The sequence below is a fragment of the Juglans microcarpa x Juglans regia genome, chromosome 5S (assembly GCF_004785595.1).
Source record: "Juglans microcarpa x Juglans regia isolate MS1-56 chromosome 5S, Jm3101_v1.0, whole genome shotgun sequence".
Lineage (NCBI taxonomy): Eukaryota > Viridiplantae > Streptophyta > Magnoliopsida > Fagales > Juglandaceae > Juglans > Juglans microcarpa x Juglans regia.
The window spans coordinates 2,674,956-2,692,570 of NC_054603.1; the positions used below are offsets into that span (position 1 = coordinate 2,674,956).

The window sequence follows — 17,615 nt, forward strand, 5'->3', positions numbered from 1 at the left end:
AAGATAAATTTAAATAGTGAATTGAGTTGAGAGGTGATGAGAGTTAAAAATTGAATCAAATATTATTAAAATATTATTTTTATTTTAATATTTAAAAAAATTTAATTATTTATTATATTTTATTTAAAAGTTTAAAAAATTTATAACAATTAGAAGATGAGAATGACTGCCTGACTGACAGTATGCTTTGCTATGTAGGCCTACACAAGTTGGGGCAAAAAGGCCTGTCAAATGTGATAAATACTCTGTTTTGTAAGGCGCGTGAGTTATGATTTCCAACGTCAATATGCCGAACTCACTGGGCATGGGGCAGCTTTTCTCAAGGCTGTAAACTGTGAAGGAAGAAGCTTCGCTGATAGTGCGGTGGCATGTGTGTTGTTTGCTGCAAGTTGGGGCCTAACTCGAGTTTCCAGAGTGAGGGACCCAAAGTGAGGCCACAGGTAGCACGTGGGCGGGGCATGGAACAATTGGAGTTAAGGCTCCGACAAAAGGCTTTATGAGGGGCAAACTATTATCGAGCTGGCTGAAAGTACCTTATTTGTTGCCGCAGAAATCAGAAATCATTTCTCATTGCCCATCTAGGGAATACTGATTGTTCGAGTGTTTTGAAACAAGGAAAGAATAGGGGAGAGAAAACGGAGAAAAAAAGACAATGTGACGGTCTCACATAACAATATTCAGAGCTTTCTCACCTTTTTCCCATTCAAGTTATAGAATAAAAGATTGAAAAGAACTTTTTGAAATGATACCACAAGTTAGTATACCAAGGAAGGTAGTTGTCAGGTCGGCTGGTTGAATCCACTTAAGCCATCTGAAAATGAGTCAATGGCATAAACATCTAGACCTCTTGTCCGTCCAGGTGCACCTCCTTTGAGTGAGGACAAATCCAACACAATCCTGCTCAGCCCACATATACATGTAATTAAATTTAAAAACTCACTATCAGGTATTAATCAAACGAGTAATACTATACACCACACTCATCTTATTTTGATCATACTAAGTGGTATGTAGCACATTCATCACTATTAGATGATAAAGAAACATGCAATAAATAATCATTTAATGGTTATAAATGTGCCACATCATACTTAGTGGGATGAAAATGAGATGGTAGTACGGTGTATAGAATTTAAGAATTTTCCTAATCAAACAGATAATCAGTACAAAGCTTACAAGTTCTTTGATGCTGTTTCTAGTTCTGGACTCTCGCATTTAACGAGGACTTTCTGATCAATTTTTGATATTGATAGGTCCATAGGAAGCTCAACCCCTTTGGGTGCTGGATTGATGTTTTAAACTATTAAACTTCAGTTTAATGGCATATGGAATGTACAAGAAACAATGGGAACACAAATAACATGATACTGATGTACTTGAGGTACTTCTGAGTTCTTACATGATTTAAGGGAAGCAGTGACATTTCCATCAAGGCCCAAGAGTTTCTACAGCAGATGAAAGTTGTTATGTCAGAACATGTTAGCCTTAAATAGTGAAATTATTCACTGGCCACTGAGAAAACTAAAAACACAGAATCCAAGAAAAGTGTTGTGTGTGTAGATGAGCAATTGAAGATTACCTTAAGATTCTCATGACACTCTTCAAGATTATCATTATACAAGATATGATCAAAGATGGCAGATGATTGCCCCTGCTCAATCTCTGCCTGAGCATTTCGGAGTCGCTTCAGGATCTGTTCCTCTGTCTCAGTTCCCCTAATTACAGTCTTCAAGTTGGAATTAAGATGGCAAGATTTGAGGATGAAAAATATATAAATATGTATCTCTAACTAACCTTGCACGGAGGCGCTTCTCAAGTTCCTCCATTGATGGTGGACAGACAAAGATGAATATAGCATCAAGAGAACTTGCCCTCACAGATCTAGCCCCTTGAACGTCGATGTCAAGAATGCATCTCTACATCGTCACCAGACAAAAGCATTTCAGATTCACAGAGAGAAACCCATTTAATTTTACTATGGAACACAATGCTTGATTGGGGGGGTGCAACTTACAAGGTTCCCATAATCACCCAATAAAAGAATGATTAAAAACGTCATCCCATGATATGACCAAACAACGTCGTCCAGCATTCACCATTTTCAGTAAACAAATAGTCAAATATTTACCTTTCCTGCATCTGCTACCACTTCAACAGCTTCAACACTAGTTCCATAGAGATTTCCATGAACAGAAGCAAACTCAAGAAACTTGCCATCTTTTATCTCTCTCTCCATAGCACTTCGTTCGGTGAAGTGGTAATGAACACCATCCTTCTCCATGCCCCTTGGAGCCCGGGTTGTGTGGCTCACAGAGAACCCAAACATAGATGGGAATTCCTTCATGAGCATGGATATTAGTGTACCCTTACCTACTCCAGAAGGACCACTAATAACAACCGGCTTCTCAGCATCGCCCCTCACAGCCTTACTCCAAGCAACAACCTCAGTCCCCAATATTTTTCTCTGTTCCCTAACATATTTGGTGTCCACCTACCAAATATTCAAACAAATCAAACACTTTAAGAGGGGGTTTAATACAATAAGAAAATGAATGGTTCCATTTATATTTCTGAAGTATTCAAAAGAACCCTTTTGGATTTTAATTATCATTTTGGTGCTGACCCAGTTATCATATGCCATTTCAAGTTTATCATATTGGTAAGCGACTTCAGATGCTAAAAGATGTTTCATGGTTTCCAAATGTCTACATGAATATCCAAGCAAGCAAGATGGTAACCTCAAGAAACCAAATGCAATCATCTGGGGTAGTGCCTCTCTTAATGATCAATATCCTGTCTTCATGTAAAAGCACCGCTGAATGGCCTTTACATGGCTTGGGTTGTGTTCCCAGCACAGTAGGATTCACCCTGCAAATTCTTCCAGAAGTCAGGAACCGCGCCTGAACGAAGCAACTCCAAAGATACTATCTTTAAGATAGAACTATAAACTTACAATTCGCCTCTAGTTTGGTCAAAAATCTGAACTCCAACTGTTGATGATTCATCATGGCCACCACCAATCAGATACTGTAAAAAAGATACAAGGACAATTTCCAATTGGGAATATGATTCAGCCGCAGGATCACTAAAGCACAAAGAGTGACATTATAGGATATTAGATAATATAAAATTAGATCATCATACTTCTTTATTGCCGATGACAGTGGCTGTTGTACATCCCTTAGATTTAAAATCAAAACCATTTGGAAATCCCGTCGGCAGATCATCAACAATGAAGGCCGGGGCTTCACCCTAATGACCACAAGAAAATAGACATCCAAATTACAAGAAAGCAATCTCTTTGATCCACATTTAGACATCATTATTTAATTGCAATCCATAAGAAAGTATGCATTTTTACAATAAAATTTAATCCAAAATGACAGCTGAAAATTAATATTAAAGGCTCACCATGGAGAAATCTATATTGCCTCCAATTCTAGATTTTCCCTGATGAACATACATGAAGAGATATAAGAATACACTCAAGCTTCTGGATCTAACAACATATGCAAAATTGTCGCTTGTAGGTGCATAAAGGCAGAAACTCTATTGAAGCAATCAAACACCATGAGATACGCCGACAAAATATAGGTGAAAAATTCACAACTTGAAGTGCATAAAACCAAAAACAGACTCCAGAAATTAAGGTGCAGATGCACATTAATGTTTCGAATGCAATACATATACGCACAAGAATTACAAAGTCCACGGCATGCCATTGCGAACACCCCATGCTAGTCTTATTTGAAATCCAAAAATCCTTGAGAGAGAGAGAGAGAGAGAGAGAGAGCCAAATAACCAATCTAGCAAAATATATGGATCCAAGAATTGATTGTAACCAATGGCAGTGAACAATGCACCGGGGAAAAAGGAAAAACGAAACTGAACTAAATCAAACAGATTGAGACCCGGGCACCTATGAATAAGCAACACTCTCTCTGCCAAAAAATTAAAGCTTCTTTTCTTGAGGTATGTGAGAAAGGATCAATGAAACGAAAGCCCACCTTTTCAATGTCCGCGCGTGTGCTTTCCTACCTCGTAAGGTATAAAAAAATCAAATCAGAACGAACTTGGGAAGGAAAGAAAAGAAAGCGCTGTAGAAGAAGTTGCAAGAAGAGTTGGGTAGCATTCTCATATTTGTAGCCTGTAGGAGAGAGGGTCCTAGAAGAAGAAACAGAGAGGGGAAGAAGCGGTCGAATTCAATTCACGAAGCGAGAAGACCGGCTTTCGTTTTCCCGAAAGGTGCTCGATGCTCATCAAGTTCTTCCATTTATATTTTATTTATTTGATTATTATTATGTTTTAACTCAATATAATTTGATATCCATCGTACACAAACCAAACTTTTTATTTATTTATTTTATTTCTTCTAAACTAATTATATTTTTCTATTCATTATTCATATAACACATTTCGTAAAAGAAAAAAATTAAAAATTCATGCGTAATATATAGTGTAAATATGAGGAATGGAATTTTTCAATATATATATACATAGACAATTGTTTACAATCTATATTATTACCCTCGTCTTACTTAACTAAAAAAATAAAAACTTAAAAATTATAAATGTTTTCATCTAATTTAAATTCCAAATCTCGTATAATCATATTTTTTTATTTTATACAAAATTATAAAAAATATTAGAGAATTACAAAATCTATTATAAATCAATACTAGATTTTCAGTCTCGTAGGAAGCTATCCAAGTAATCAACATTAGTAGAATTAGGGCATATTTGGATCCTTGAAATATTTTAAGATTTTATGAATAGTAATAAAATAGTTTGAATAGAGATATTTTATTGAATTTTAAGAAATGTGAGAGAAAAAAATAAATAATAATATATTTTAAAATAAGTATTGTATTGGAGTTTGTGAAAGTGAATAGATAAAATAAAAAAATTGTTTCAATGTAATTTTTTAATATTATTTTTTATTTTAAAATTTGTATTAATTTTTGTATTTTGTTTTGAAATTTATAAAATTTATATTGATTTTTGTGTTTGAATAATAATTAGATCAATATGTTGAAAATTTAAAATTGGAAAGAATTTTTTGTTTAAGTGATATTTAAAAATAAAATTATAAAAAAGTCTTGAAAATTTTAGAAATTCTCGTGTTTATCAAACATGACCTTAATATATAGCTTCAAAATTCACATTTTTTAATTTTTTAATATTTTTTTAAACTTTTTTTGAGTTTATTCTTTTTAAATTATTTCAAATTTTCTATTCCTTATTTATATAATAAATATCTGATAAAAGAAAAAAATAATAAAAATTTAAAACAAATAGAATGTAAAGAGTGAAGAAGTTATGGAGATTTTCTTTCAAAAAGTAAATGTATTGCTTCAATGGTCAATCCAACACTTATTATTTTTGAAAGATATAAAAAGTCACGCGCAGCAAATATGACACGTGTCAGCCAATAAAAATCTGGCACATGTCACATTTTTTACCTACGTGGGAGAGGATCCCTTTCTCCTCAGTCTATTTGAGAATTCAATTGTTTTGAATATTTTTAAACTATTTTATTATTATGCATAAACTATTTATAAATCATTTAAAATACTTTTTAATATCCAAACGGAAGTGGGAAGATTATCTTCCCTTCCTGCCACCCACTTGAGAGAGAATCTCTCGGTCTCTCCCCCGTAATTTTCTCGATTTAATAATTTTTAGACATTAAGTATTTTTAATATTTTAATCATGGTTTTTTAAATATGGTAATTTGATTTGTAATAAAGTTTTCTATTGGCTAAAACCTGTTATATTTGTGATGTGGCTTACCATGCCATTAAGAAATTAGAAAAATTTTACTTATTATCTATCTTTATATCACACATAATTTTTTTTTTTTATCTCTTAATAAGTATGTGGTATATGAATGATGAGTATAAAAACTTAACTAGTTTAGAAAAAATAAACAAATTATTTTTTCAGAAAAATAAAAAATAAAATAAAAATAAGTATGTTGTGTAGTGTACTGTATAGATAATAAATAATAAATCTCAAAAAATTAACGGGTATTAGACATTGGAACTTATTTGCAAGTTTTTTTAAAGAATAGTGACTAATTATATGTAAATATTGAGCTTGTGTAACTTTTTTCAAAACTACAAAAATTTAGATACTGGTTTTATAGTTAATTCAAAATATTGCATATTAGTAATAGAATTATAGATTTTGAAGTTAATATGAAAAATGAAATAAAATAATTCAAAGTTTAAATTATTTTAAATTTAATAGTCTTTAAATTTTAAAATTTTAAAATTTTGAATTTCAAACTCGGAATAATAGTCTTGCATTTTAAATTTTAAATCTGTTTTCTACTTGTTTAGGTCTTGAAACTGAAATACGAGAAGGACCAGAAGGTGACAGTGTGACACCGACGAGAAATTCGAAGATTCGAATTGAGAGAATGAACGACACGTGTACTCACACGCGATAGGCAGACGACACGTGTGATGAGAGGTAACATGATACAAATTTTGGCCCTTGCGTGGTACAAAAGGGAGATATAAGCGCCGTTTGGCAATGGGTTAAATGCATTGCACCTCCTTCTATTTCAAGGGTGGAGTTTTTTGGTTCTAAAGTTATTATCATCACTTATCTTCAAATTTTAAATAAATGAGAAAGATAGATTTTATTATTTATTTTATATATTAACACCCACCCTCACGTGTAGGCCATACTCTCCATCAATAAATGACCAAACACGTATAATATTTAATTAAATAAGATAGAGTGTAGAAGGATTCGAACTTAAGATCTTGCTCTGATATCATGTAAAATCAACACTTATTCTAAAAATTTAAGCTGATAAAAATAAATAGATTTTATTATTTATTTTATATCTTAACAAAAGCCATAAAATTCTTCGTAAGCTTGGTTGACATGGGTTCCAAAAAATTACTAAAGAAGTATTATTTTCATCTTTAATATTATTATTTTTATCACATTAATTAATTTATTACATTTAAAGTAAATTTTTATTCAAATTATTGATCTGTAAAATTATTTATACAAATTCTAAATAAACAAATCTCATGCAAACTATTGTAAAAAAGTAGACCTCACTTTAAAAAAGTGTAAAACAAACTATTATTTGCTAGTAGTATCTACTTTTTTACAAAAGACTTGTATGAGATTTGTTTATTTAGGACTTCTATTTAGTATTACTCTTTAAAATATGACACGTTCATCAGTATGATTGAAGACCAACTACTGGTTTTTAAGATTGTTGAAACATGCCAAATTCACGTCACCCTCAAGCTTTAGTACTGGTCAAACTACTTGCTTGCTTGAACAAAAGTTCTATGGCATGCATGATTTGTGCTTTTTATGTGATCATGAAAAACATGATTCTCGATTTTATGCTTTCCAGACAAATTTTCCATCAATGTTATTTCACTTTCAATTGTGTTGATCATCATGAATGTTGATGCATTATAACATGCCACGTACAACTAATATTACGTACAGAACATATATACATGTTATTATGTTCTATTTGAGTTTTGCTTGGCGAGAAAAACATGTCTATGATATTATGGTATGAATTAAAGTACATTTCTTACGAGCATAACATGTTTTTAATGTAGTCGGATTTGAATGACCATGTCTGACGAACATGATTTGTATGCATGTCACTATAAGAAAAATACTTATTTGTGACCAGTTATTTCCAATAAAAATAATTATTTTTTGTCAAAATGAGTCTGTTATTGTTGTAAATAATCCGTCGCAACTTTATTTGTTTTGTCATTCTCAATCTTTTGCTGACAATTTATGTTGGAGAAAATGTAATTAATTGTGTGTGGATGATAGAATCATGTTAATGAAACAACCACATGGTGGTGTGTAAAGTTGTAAACACCATGCAGGTGCGTGGCCAACTATGACGGCACATGCACATGTGCTAGGTGGCCAAACATGCGTATGAGAAGGCATTGTGGTGGTCAACCAAACAAGACAATGTAAAATCTGCCCTAGCGCTAGCTATACCGTGGCCGACGGCGACGATCATCGGCCACTTGTTAGGCGGCTTGATTTGAGTTGTCTATAAGGGGGGGCGACATCAACTACACTCATAGGTAACTCGATCATGGAGTGAAAATAAGAAAAAATATTAAGACAAGGAATACAAATTTTTTTAAGTGAGATATTATTATTAGTTGTATGTTTGAAAATGAAATTGTGAGAAAAATAAAGAGAAAACAGTAATGCTTTGCCAAACATGCACTTAAAGCAATTCATTGGAGGAAACATTGAAGCGCATCTACACGTTAAGGAAAAAAAAAAGGCATATTAGTATATTACGGATGGGATCTGGCATAAGAATAAACTAATGCATGGCATGGCTGCTTGGGTATAATAGATAGCTTAGAAAATCTATGCATATATTCTATTCAGTGGCGTTTGCCTTTTGATTTTAGAAAGGGAATCGTTAGCAACGCGCATCCGTACCTCGTGGCAAGGGACAGTCCAGATCAGCCCCCCTTGTTTGTTGGCTGATTGCTTGGATGGGAGCGGGCAATGGCCCCAAACATTTTAAGAAGTTAAATCGTTTAGAGATTGTATTTTTAGTGGTTGAATGCGCAAATTTCAAGCATTCTATTTAAAAAAAAATACATAAATATGATATTTATATAAAAAATAATAATTTTGTAATGATAAATCTCACTCATTTTTTAAAAAAGATTGTGCGGCGCTTACACAATCTATAATTATATTTAACATTACTCGTTCTTTTAAGCAGCGTATTAGTGTCTAATTTTGGATAAGTACATAATTATTGTGGTGTATTTATAATCTTAGATGGCTAAATTATTTAATAAGTAGAATAATTTGAATTTGAGTCTTTAAATTATTTGAATGATAAATTAAATTTTGATTTTTGCACTGAATTCATATTAGATTTTAACCCTTCAAAATCGTATATTTCAAATTACATTATAAATAGATGGATTTAGAATAACCCTTCAAATTTATTGATTTGAAAACCAAAACCAAATCTATTGATTTGAAAACCAAATCCAAATCTAAATTCTTTTATTTAAATAAAATCTTGGGAAATTTTTAAGATTTAATGGATAAGGTATATGCCATGGAATATAACCTTGAAAAGAATGAACCAAAAAAAAAAAAAAAGGTTGCGATTGGATTTAAATTGATGACATCGGGTTAGGTGGATTTGATAAAGAATAATTATTCTCATCGGCCATCTCATACTTTATAAAAATTATTATACATTTTATAAAAAAAATAATTAAATATAAAATATAAGAATAAATAGTAATTAATATATAACAAAATCCTTTTTATATATTAGTGATACTAGATACTCCCGATTGAATGCTTTTTAATTTTGTATTGTCTTGATAATGATGTGACATTACTAATATACCAAACAACTAGAAGGTATCCTAGAGCCACTTGCTCCTATGAAAGGCCACATCTTTGCCCCACTTAACGACGGGCAAAGATGTGGGAGGCAACTGGGTCCATGCCTATTTTAATATTACAAAACTTTATAAAAAATTACATACTAAATATACAAAAAACTGTCACTATGTTGAGATTCTTTAATTGCTACTATTGTAAATTTCATTCCAAAACAAGGAAAAATAAAGTTATTTCGATTAAATAGGTTTAAGCGTTCTCGAGTCACCAATTATAAATTAACAGATGGGTTACCAAATTTATCAGAATTTTTTTTACTTGAAAGTCGGTATGTAAAACATACGCTCCATTTTATTGACATGACAATATTTGATTTGTATTTTGTAACAGATTTTAATTTTAAATTTCTCTAACAAATTAAATCTTGCCATGTCGATAAAATAGAGTGTGTGTTTTGCACACCGACTTTCAAATAAAATTCCTCATTTTGTTATGATGAATATAAGATGTTGTTATGATGTATTTAAAGTGATTGTCCAATTTAAATGGTAGATTTACATGAAATAGTAAAGACTATAAAAGGAATACTCGACGACTGGTATTGATTCTATTGAATATTTGAAAAGTGTCAATTTGAAACTAATGATACGTGCGAATTTTGGGAAATTTTGGAGCTTTCTAACAAATGAGAAAACTGAATGTCGAGACTCCGTAACCAAACAAAATATGTAAAAAAGGTTGCAAAGGTGGAAGATGTATTAATCATTTTTAGTTCCTCTGGGCCGGCCCATTTAGTTCTAGACGAGTGCAAGTCGCCGAGTACAGTGTAAACCCAATAAAATGCTTTTCCTACAGAAAAGGCCCCATTTTGCAGGCCTACAAATATTGGGTCATACTCTCAGCTTGACGGGCTGTTTTTGGTCTCAACACGCAGAAAATGTGGGCTATTGAAATGATAAAATACAAAATAAGAAAAAGAAAAAGCATCTCTTTTGATAGTACGTAATTTTATGTAATATATTATGCTCATTTTATAATAAAATTAATTTTACAATATGATATAACATATCAAATCATGTAAGACGGAAGAAGGTAGAGTAGCGGAATACGGCTCTCGCTACCCATCCCAAAAATCACGACAGTTTATAAATTTATTTTTATAAATTTTTTTATATATCAATCATTTCTCTTTTGTAGTAAGTTTGCTAGCCTTTATTACCAAACAATAAGATAAACTAACTAACATGTCACTCTCAATGCTAGATTTGATCCACGATGATCATGATATCCAACCAAACCCATCATGCTTATTAGTAAAATTCTCACACGCACAAATAGCAATTAATACCCACGTACACGCCCCTTAATTTGTACCCTAAAGTCGGTGCCACTAATTAGCAAATTCCACCTCCACATATACCTCACACTTCCATTACATCACAAAGATAGCTCAACACTCCCAAATGTCACTCCTCGATTGGACACCAAAACCTTATCAAGAAAATGACATGATATATATATATATATATATTATATATAAATCCTTTTCAGAAATCTCGCCATCGATCTCGTGAAAAGATAATTAATAGTGGATTATTGTCATTGATTAATATTAACTAACCACGTGAGACGTGGGCATCTTGAAAACTTAAGATTAATGTGTTAGTGAAACCGTACACGTGGCCACTTGTCGATTGTATTACGTCAGCACTTGCATGGATTGAAAATACGTGGCTTTTTTGATGGGGTCATCAGCGAGACGATTTATGCCACGCGTTGTTCATCAACAGAAAGTTGATGGCTACCGCACGACACGTGTGCAGTGAAACGACTAGTCCACCGGCACTTATCTATTTTTGGTGGCCCCCGTCCCCAACAAAAAAAAAAAAAAAAATCCTTGGCCGACACTTGATTTGCATTGCTGCCACTCAATCTCAACCTATTTGAACTTTCACACCAACACGTTCTGTATTTCTACAAGTGGCCAATATTTTCAGTTCCTGATACGTACTCATCCTTGTTTTTATGAAATTTTTATTAGAAATTAAACACCAATAGGGTCAGGTGCGCGCGCACGTGAATTTTGTGCGAGAGGGGATCGTGTATGCGATCGCTAGAGTGGAAGTAAAGAGGTCTACATAAAGAGGGTAATAGAAGAAATAACTGAAAAACAAGGGCTTAAAACCTTAATATGATCTTGATTTAGAGCATCTCTAGACTTAGTAATTTGCATTTTAGTCCTCTTGAATTCTTCTTCCTTACGTGTGTGGCCCATATTTCTCTCTCCCATTTCTGAGACCATCCATAATCACATACTTGTCTTTAATTACTTCTCCTCCATCAATTAAACTACTTCTGCAGCTTCCTCGCAATTCTATTCCAACAGTAATATTCTTTCTACCCATATACACTCAAAGATTAAGCTATGCTTAATGATCAGACGGCTAGTACCAGCCATGGAGATCACAACCTCATGCAGGAGGACGAACAAATCCGGGACATTTACGCTCTCACCCCACCTCACCCTCCTCCGGTGAATCGTGGCAATCGAAGAGAAGCTTGGGAAACTAGCAGCCATAGATCCTCGTCTTTGTCGACGGCGAGCGAAGGTGCTGGAAGTGAAAACTTCACAAGCATGAGCAGAGAATTCAGTGCCTTAGTGCTTGCAGGGTCTGTTATTGATCACAACAATGGTACGAATTATGAAAACGAAGGCGCAAACATTAATGGGAACAACAACTTGGGGAGGATTGGAGAGGAAGATGACATGCCGGAGGAGGAGACGAATCCATTGGCTATTGTACCGGATAATTATAACCCGTTGATGAACCCGATTCCATCTTCAAGGCGAGGAGGGCATCCTGGCGGTTCTGGGTCTTCAAATAGTACTGCCACGACTACAAGCAGTAGTAATAGCACTAGTGGTCAGAGTGAGATTTCAGTGCATAGAGTGAAGAAAGAGGAGGTGGAATCGAAGATATCGGCATGGCAGAACGCGAAGATTGCAAAGCTTAATAACAGGTTTAAGAGGGAGGATGCGATTATTAATGGGTGGGAAAGTGAGCAGGTTCAAAAAGCTTCATCCTGGATGAAGAAAGTTGAGGTACGTAAATTTTCAGTACTACTACTACTGCTGCTGTAGATTGATCTGTTCATAATAATTTATCAGATCACCTCGTATCAAACTGTAGTTTTTTGAGCACGATGCAATATCTTAAAAACTAGCTAGATGAAAAGGTTCATGTCCTCGTTTTCATCTGCAAGTCTTGATCATCGAGCATGCATGGGTTTGAACATCGACTTTTCAACAAAAAAAATGTTTTACTTGTATATTTACTTATGGGAGTGCTGTTATGCCCCCTGTTCACTTGGTATGTATTGTATTTTCTTTTTACTTTTTTTTAAAAAATATTTTAAAAAAATATATTAGTCACACTTTCAGTAAGAATAAATAAATAAATAAATGAACAGTCAAAATAAATAGTTAAAATATACGACATACTAACATTATTCTTATTTACTTATTAACGGTAGGAAATACACGACTTGATGCGATGTTACTCATGAACTTTTTCACTTGGTAGTATTAAAGTTGATGCTTCTCATGACCAATATTAATTTTCCAAATATATATGAAAAACCCTGCATGATCAGTCATTCAATAGTAGTGGACCATTCTTTTATAAACTCCATCGAGTGCTCATATCATGTATATTATAAATCATTAGATTGTAATCTAAAGTTGTTGGGTCAGCCAATCCACTGCCTTGGTCAAATGTTATGTAGTTTATGTTGCGTTTGGGTAGTGAGTTGATGATATTCTGTGAATAATAATAATAAAATAATATTAAATAATAATGAAAAATAAACGAAAAGTAATAATAAAATAATAACTAGTAGTGGAGAATTCTCTATGCTCAAACTAGCCTTTAACATAAAGATAAGGAGATAAAAAGATTTCAATATCCTTTTATTGTTGGAAACCTTAAAACAAAAAAAGAAGGAAGAATTTTGCTGGTTTTAAGGGACTTCTTCAGGAATTTAAGAATTATTTTCATCTCTTAATTGAAATGAATTAGTTAGTTCTTGAAACACTATCCGTACGTATAAAATTCAAGTCGAATGCATGTGTAACACATATGTTATATTATATGTTACATATAGCCAATAAATTTCACTTGTACGTGTAGAGGAAACTAGAGGCGAAAAGAGCAAGAGCTCTGGAAAAGATGCAGAATGAAGTAGCAAACGCTCGAAGAAAAGCAGAAGAGAGAAGGGCATCGGCCGAGGCTAAGAGAGGAACCAAAGTGGCCAGGATTCTTGAAGTAGCCAACTTGATGAGAGCTGTTGGAAGACCTCCTGTAAAACGGTCTTTCTTCTGATCATCATCGTCTCTTTCCCATCCAAAATTAGATCGATTGATGCAGTACGTAATTTATTTGTGAACTACCGCACAATCAGTACTGGTAGTACTACTGTGGCAGCAACAAGTAAAGAAATATAAAACTCATTTCGGTTGTTTCCTTTTTTGAGTGTTTGAACTTTGAAGTGTATTGCATGAATTCTTGGAATGGCTTGTTAGTGATAATTACTTGGTGCTAATTAAGTGCCATGAGTTTTTTCTGAGCAGCTGCAACGTTTTCTTTTTGCACACTGTAATGCTATATATAATCATAAAATATATAAATATTATATAATAATTTTAAAAAAATAGTTTATTATTAAAAAATTAATTTTTTTATATAAATTTTATATTTATTTATTTTTTTTAAAATAATTGAATGATATTTACACATTCACGATAGTAATTATTATTTTATATATATATATATATATATCTCGATCATTCTACAATCATTGAAGATTCCTGCCTTACGAAATGTACAATTTTTGTATTTTTTATGTTTTTATTATATATATTTTTAATTCCATCAATTTCTTTTATTTTTTTTTTTAAAAGTCACAACATCAGTTCAATCATTAAGATTAAAAAAAAAAATCGAGATTATAATCGAAATCCATTGTAAGAGCAGCTTTTTCCATATATATTGCCATATTGGTGTTGATGCTGAGTGCTTTAACGAGTGGGCGGAATTAAGTCGGTAGGCTGTACGTAGCAATATATAAATAATGAAAAATAATTTACACAACATTTTTTAATATCTTATAAAAATAATATAATTTAATAAAAATATTTTTTTATAATATTATTATATAATGTGTTATATAATATGTTGTGTATATATAATTACTCTGACATTCCAAATCTTCTGCCAGAGAGTACTTTCACTAGCTCTGAAATGAACATATAATTTCAGGAAGTGGGCATCATCAGTCAGACCCTAGCTAGCTTGATTTGAATATGTTAATGGCATAGAAATATATCCATAAAGCTTCGGTAAAAAAAGAAAAAGAAAATCACCGAAAGCTAGCTACCCATCAGAGGTGTCTTACTTGATCCAATAGACTTTATTTATTTAAATAATAAATCAAAAGCACGTACTTTAATTTTATGCCTTGACAAACAGCCAAAGATAAAAGAGGAAACAAATAGTTATTTTAAACAGTAAAATGCATGTTTACTTTCGCCAACGTTGGACCTCGATCGGCTCACATATTGTACGTTCTAGCTAGGGATCATGTCCCACGGATTGGACTTTTAATACTTGATTGTATAAAAATTATAAAAAGGAACTGTACATGTTGTTAAGTTTGTAGAGCATGATCTATTGTTGTGACAGCCTGATTTGATAATCAGATTCAATAATGAGATTGTAATTTTAAAGTAGATTTTTAATGAGACTTGTGATTTTGGAGTGGATTTTCAACGAGGCTTGTGTCATGGAGTGTAAATTTGGGCATATAGGTCCAAATCGAAGTGAAAATTGGACAAATAGTTCACTCGATAATGGGTTGGAACGAAGGTCAAGTAGAGAGTTCGCTCAACCCTAAGCTCGAGCGAAGGCCAAACAAAAAGTTTGCTCGATGCATGCTCGACACACCGCTAGAGTGAATATTGTAGAAAAATAAAAATTAAAGTTTCTGCTATGTAATCCTATAAATATGATTATTTTGTATAACATGACCGTTTTGATCAGTGTAATCTTATAAATATGATTACTTTTGTGATTCCTCAACATAATAAAATTCTCTGCAACTCCCTCCATAGAAGTAGATACCTTGTTGAACTACGTAAATTTGTATCGTGTGATTGATTGCTTGATTATTTTTAATTTACTTTTATTTCTTATCATCTTCTTTCAGAACACGTGTATCATTACTCAAAAAAAAGTGATGGACGGCTGAAATGGGGCACAATATTGGTGACCAAATATTGAAAGGTACTGAGGCCAGAATATTAGATATTCAAAGTTTATCTTTCCCAACGTCTAGATCACACATGTTATTTTAGGAATTAAAAAAGCTGAATTTTTTTATTATATTTTATATAAAATTTAGAAAAATTATAATAATTATATCCTAAAACTTCAACGCTATGCTAATTATAACCCGAGAGAGAGGGAGACCACGTTTGCCATTTGCATGAAACCCTGTCCGTCCAGTGAAGCCCGTAGTATTGGATGCCAGCAATCACGGAAGCCATATTAAGATCATGGTGAGGCTGGGCCTGGCCCAACCCATTGTTCTATAAAGTGCAGCAATAAAAGTGGCCACAAATCAATCATTTTGCAGGCTTTAACAATCTGTCCTTCAAAGGCACCTTATTTACAATTCTTTATACAGCTCTATTTTTATTAGGAAAAATATTTATATAAATAATATTATTTTATAAAAATTTCTTTAATTTAAAACGATTCGGTTTAAATAGTAAGATAAGATAAAATAATTTTAAATAAATTTAATAAAATATTGTTAAGATATTATGTTTAAATATTATTATTATTTTAAAATTTAAAAATTTTGAATTGTTTATTATATTTTGTATAAAAATTTTAAAAAATTATAATGATGAGACGAGATGAGATGATATGAGTTGAAATAAACTTCTGATCCAAATCGAGGCTTAATATACAAAATAACAACGAATTATTGTGAAATCAAATAATCAAATTGGGCCGCATACAAACAGAATCAGGCACCAGAGAAACAAGTCGAACAACTAGACATACATGTGGTGTGAGTTTATTCGGATCTTTTTATTTCTCTCAATTATAACTTGACGTGTTTGAATATTCGTTTCGTTATATACTTTTTGGGTTTTGTCTGTGTATTGCCACTTGTTGAGATCTCAATTCCAGGTGGGAGTGGAGTATTAAGTAATTAACATTTTCATATTCTCTTTCATTTGAGCATTTTATAACAAGTGATTCTCAGTCCTCCAACATTCATATTCATAGAGCTAGACTACCCTAAGTAACAGCAAAATATTCACCAAAAAAGAGTCACATCTTGTTCGATTGCACTCGGCAAATTCTTCAAAATATCTTATTTTTGTTCCCTACTCTAAAATATCATTAGAAAATATAATAAAAAAATATTTAAAAGGAGTACTAACAAAAATATTCTCATTTGGATATAGAAATTTTCTCATCTCATTATTATAATTTTTTCAAATAATAATAATATTAAAAAATAATATTCTAACAATATTTTATTTGACTCATTTAAAACTATTTCATCTCATCTTACTATCCAAACGAGCATTATCATGGATATTTTTAAAAAATGGATGGCCAAAATAGATAATATAATTTCTTTTAACAAAACTTTAAAAAGGGAAAATTAATATGAGTCCTTAGGTTTGTGCCTCGTAAAAAAGTAATTCATAACTTTGCAAAAATGTTATTTTTATCCTATGGGTTGTTTGGAAAGTTAGATAAGATAGTTATAATTTCATTCTTTAACATCACGTAAATATAAAAACATTTTTTGATTCTAAATTTATAGTTTTTTCATCTAATCATTAGTTAATCACTATAATTTTTTTAAACTTTTAAACAAAATACAAAAAATAATATAATTTTTTTCAAATTTAAAAATAAAATTAATATTAAGAAATTATACGTTATAATATTTTCATTCAACTTTTCATCTCGTTTATCAAAATTTAATGAAATATCTTAATTTAAATTATTTCATTATTATTCACAAAATTATTATATCATCTTATTATTCAAACATACAAAAGTGTTTTAAATTTAGATAGAATTATCGATATAAAAATTGAAAATCATAAAAACATAAAA

The 17,615-nt window shown here is 31.8% G+C and overlaps 2 protein-coding genes across 2 annotated transcripts; one reads left to right on the plus strand and one right to left on the minus strand.

Annotated features, from left to right (window-relative positions):
- Nucleotides 1-551: 551 nt before the first annotated feature.
- LOC121268382 (guanylate kinase 2-like) lies at nucleotides 552-4,274 on the minus strand. The gene is made up of 11 exons (XM_041172638.1): nucleotides 4,008-4,274; nucleotides 3,412-3,450; nucleotides 3,145-3,252; nucleotides 2,954-3,027; nucleotides 2,739-2,868; nucleotides 2,129-2,491; nucleotides 1,795-1,916; nucleotides 1,580-1,715; nucleotides 1,400-1,445; nucleotides 1,177-1,282; nucleotides 552-897 (listed from the first exon to the last, which is right to left on the minus strand). Exons 2-11 carry the CDS (start codon nucleotides 3,412-3,414, stop codon nucleotides 780-782), a joined length of 1,206 nt encoding a protein of 401 aa, XP_041028572.1. The 5' UTR covers nucleotides 3,415-3,450; nucleotides 4,008-4,274; the 3' UTR covers nucleotides 552-779.
- A 7,404-nt stretch (nucleotides 4,275-11,678) lies between these two features.
- Nucleotides 11,679-13,979, plus strand: LOC121268387 (remorin 4.1-like). Its single transcript, XM_041172644.1, has 2 exons — nucleotides 11,679-12,511; nucleotides 13,599-13,979. The coding sequence occupies exons 1-2, from the start codon at nucleotides 11,834-11,836 to the stop codon at nucleotides 13,788-13,790; spliced, it is 870 nt and encodes a 289-aa protein (XP_041028578.1). The 5' UTR covers nucleotides 11,679-11,833; the 3' UTR covers nucleotides 13,791-13,979.
- The last annotated feature ends 3,636 nt before the right edge of the window (nucleotides 13,980-17,615 follow it).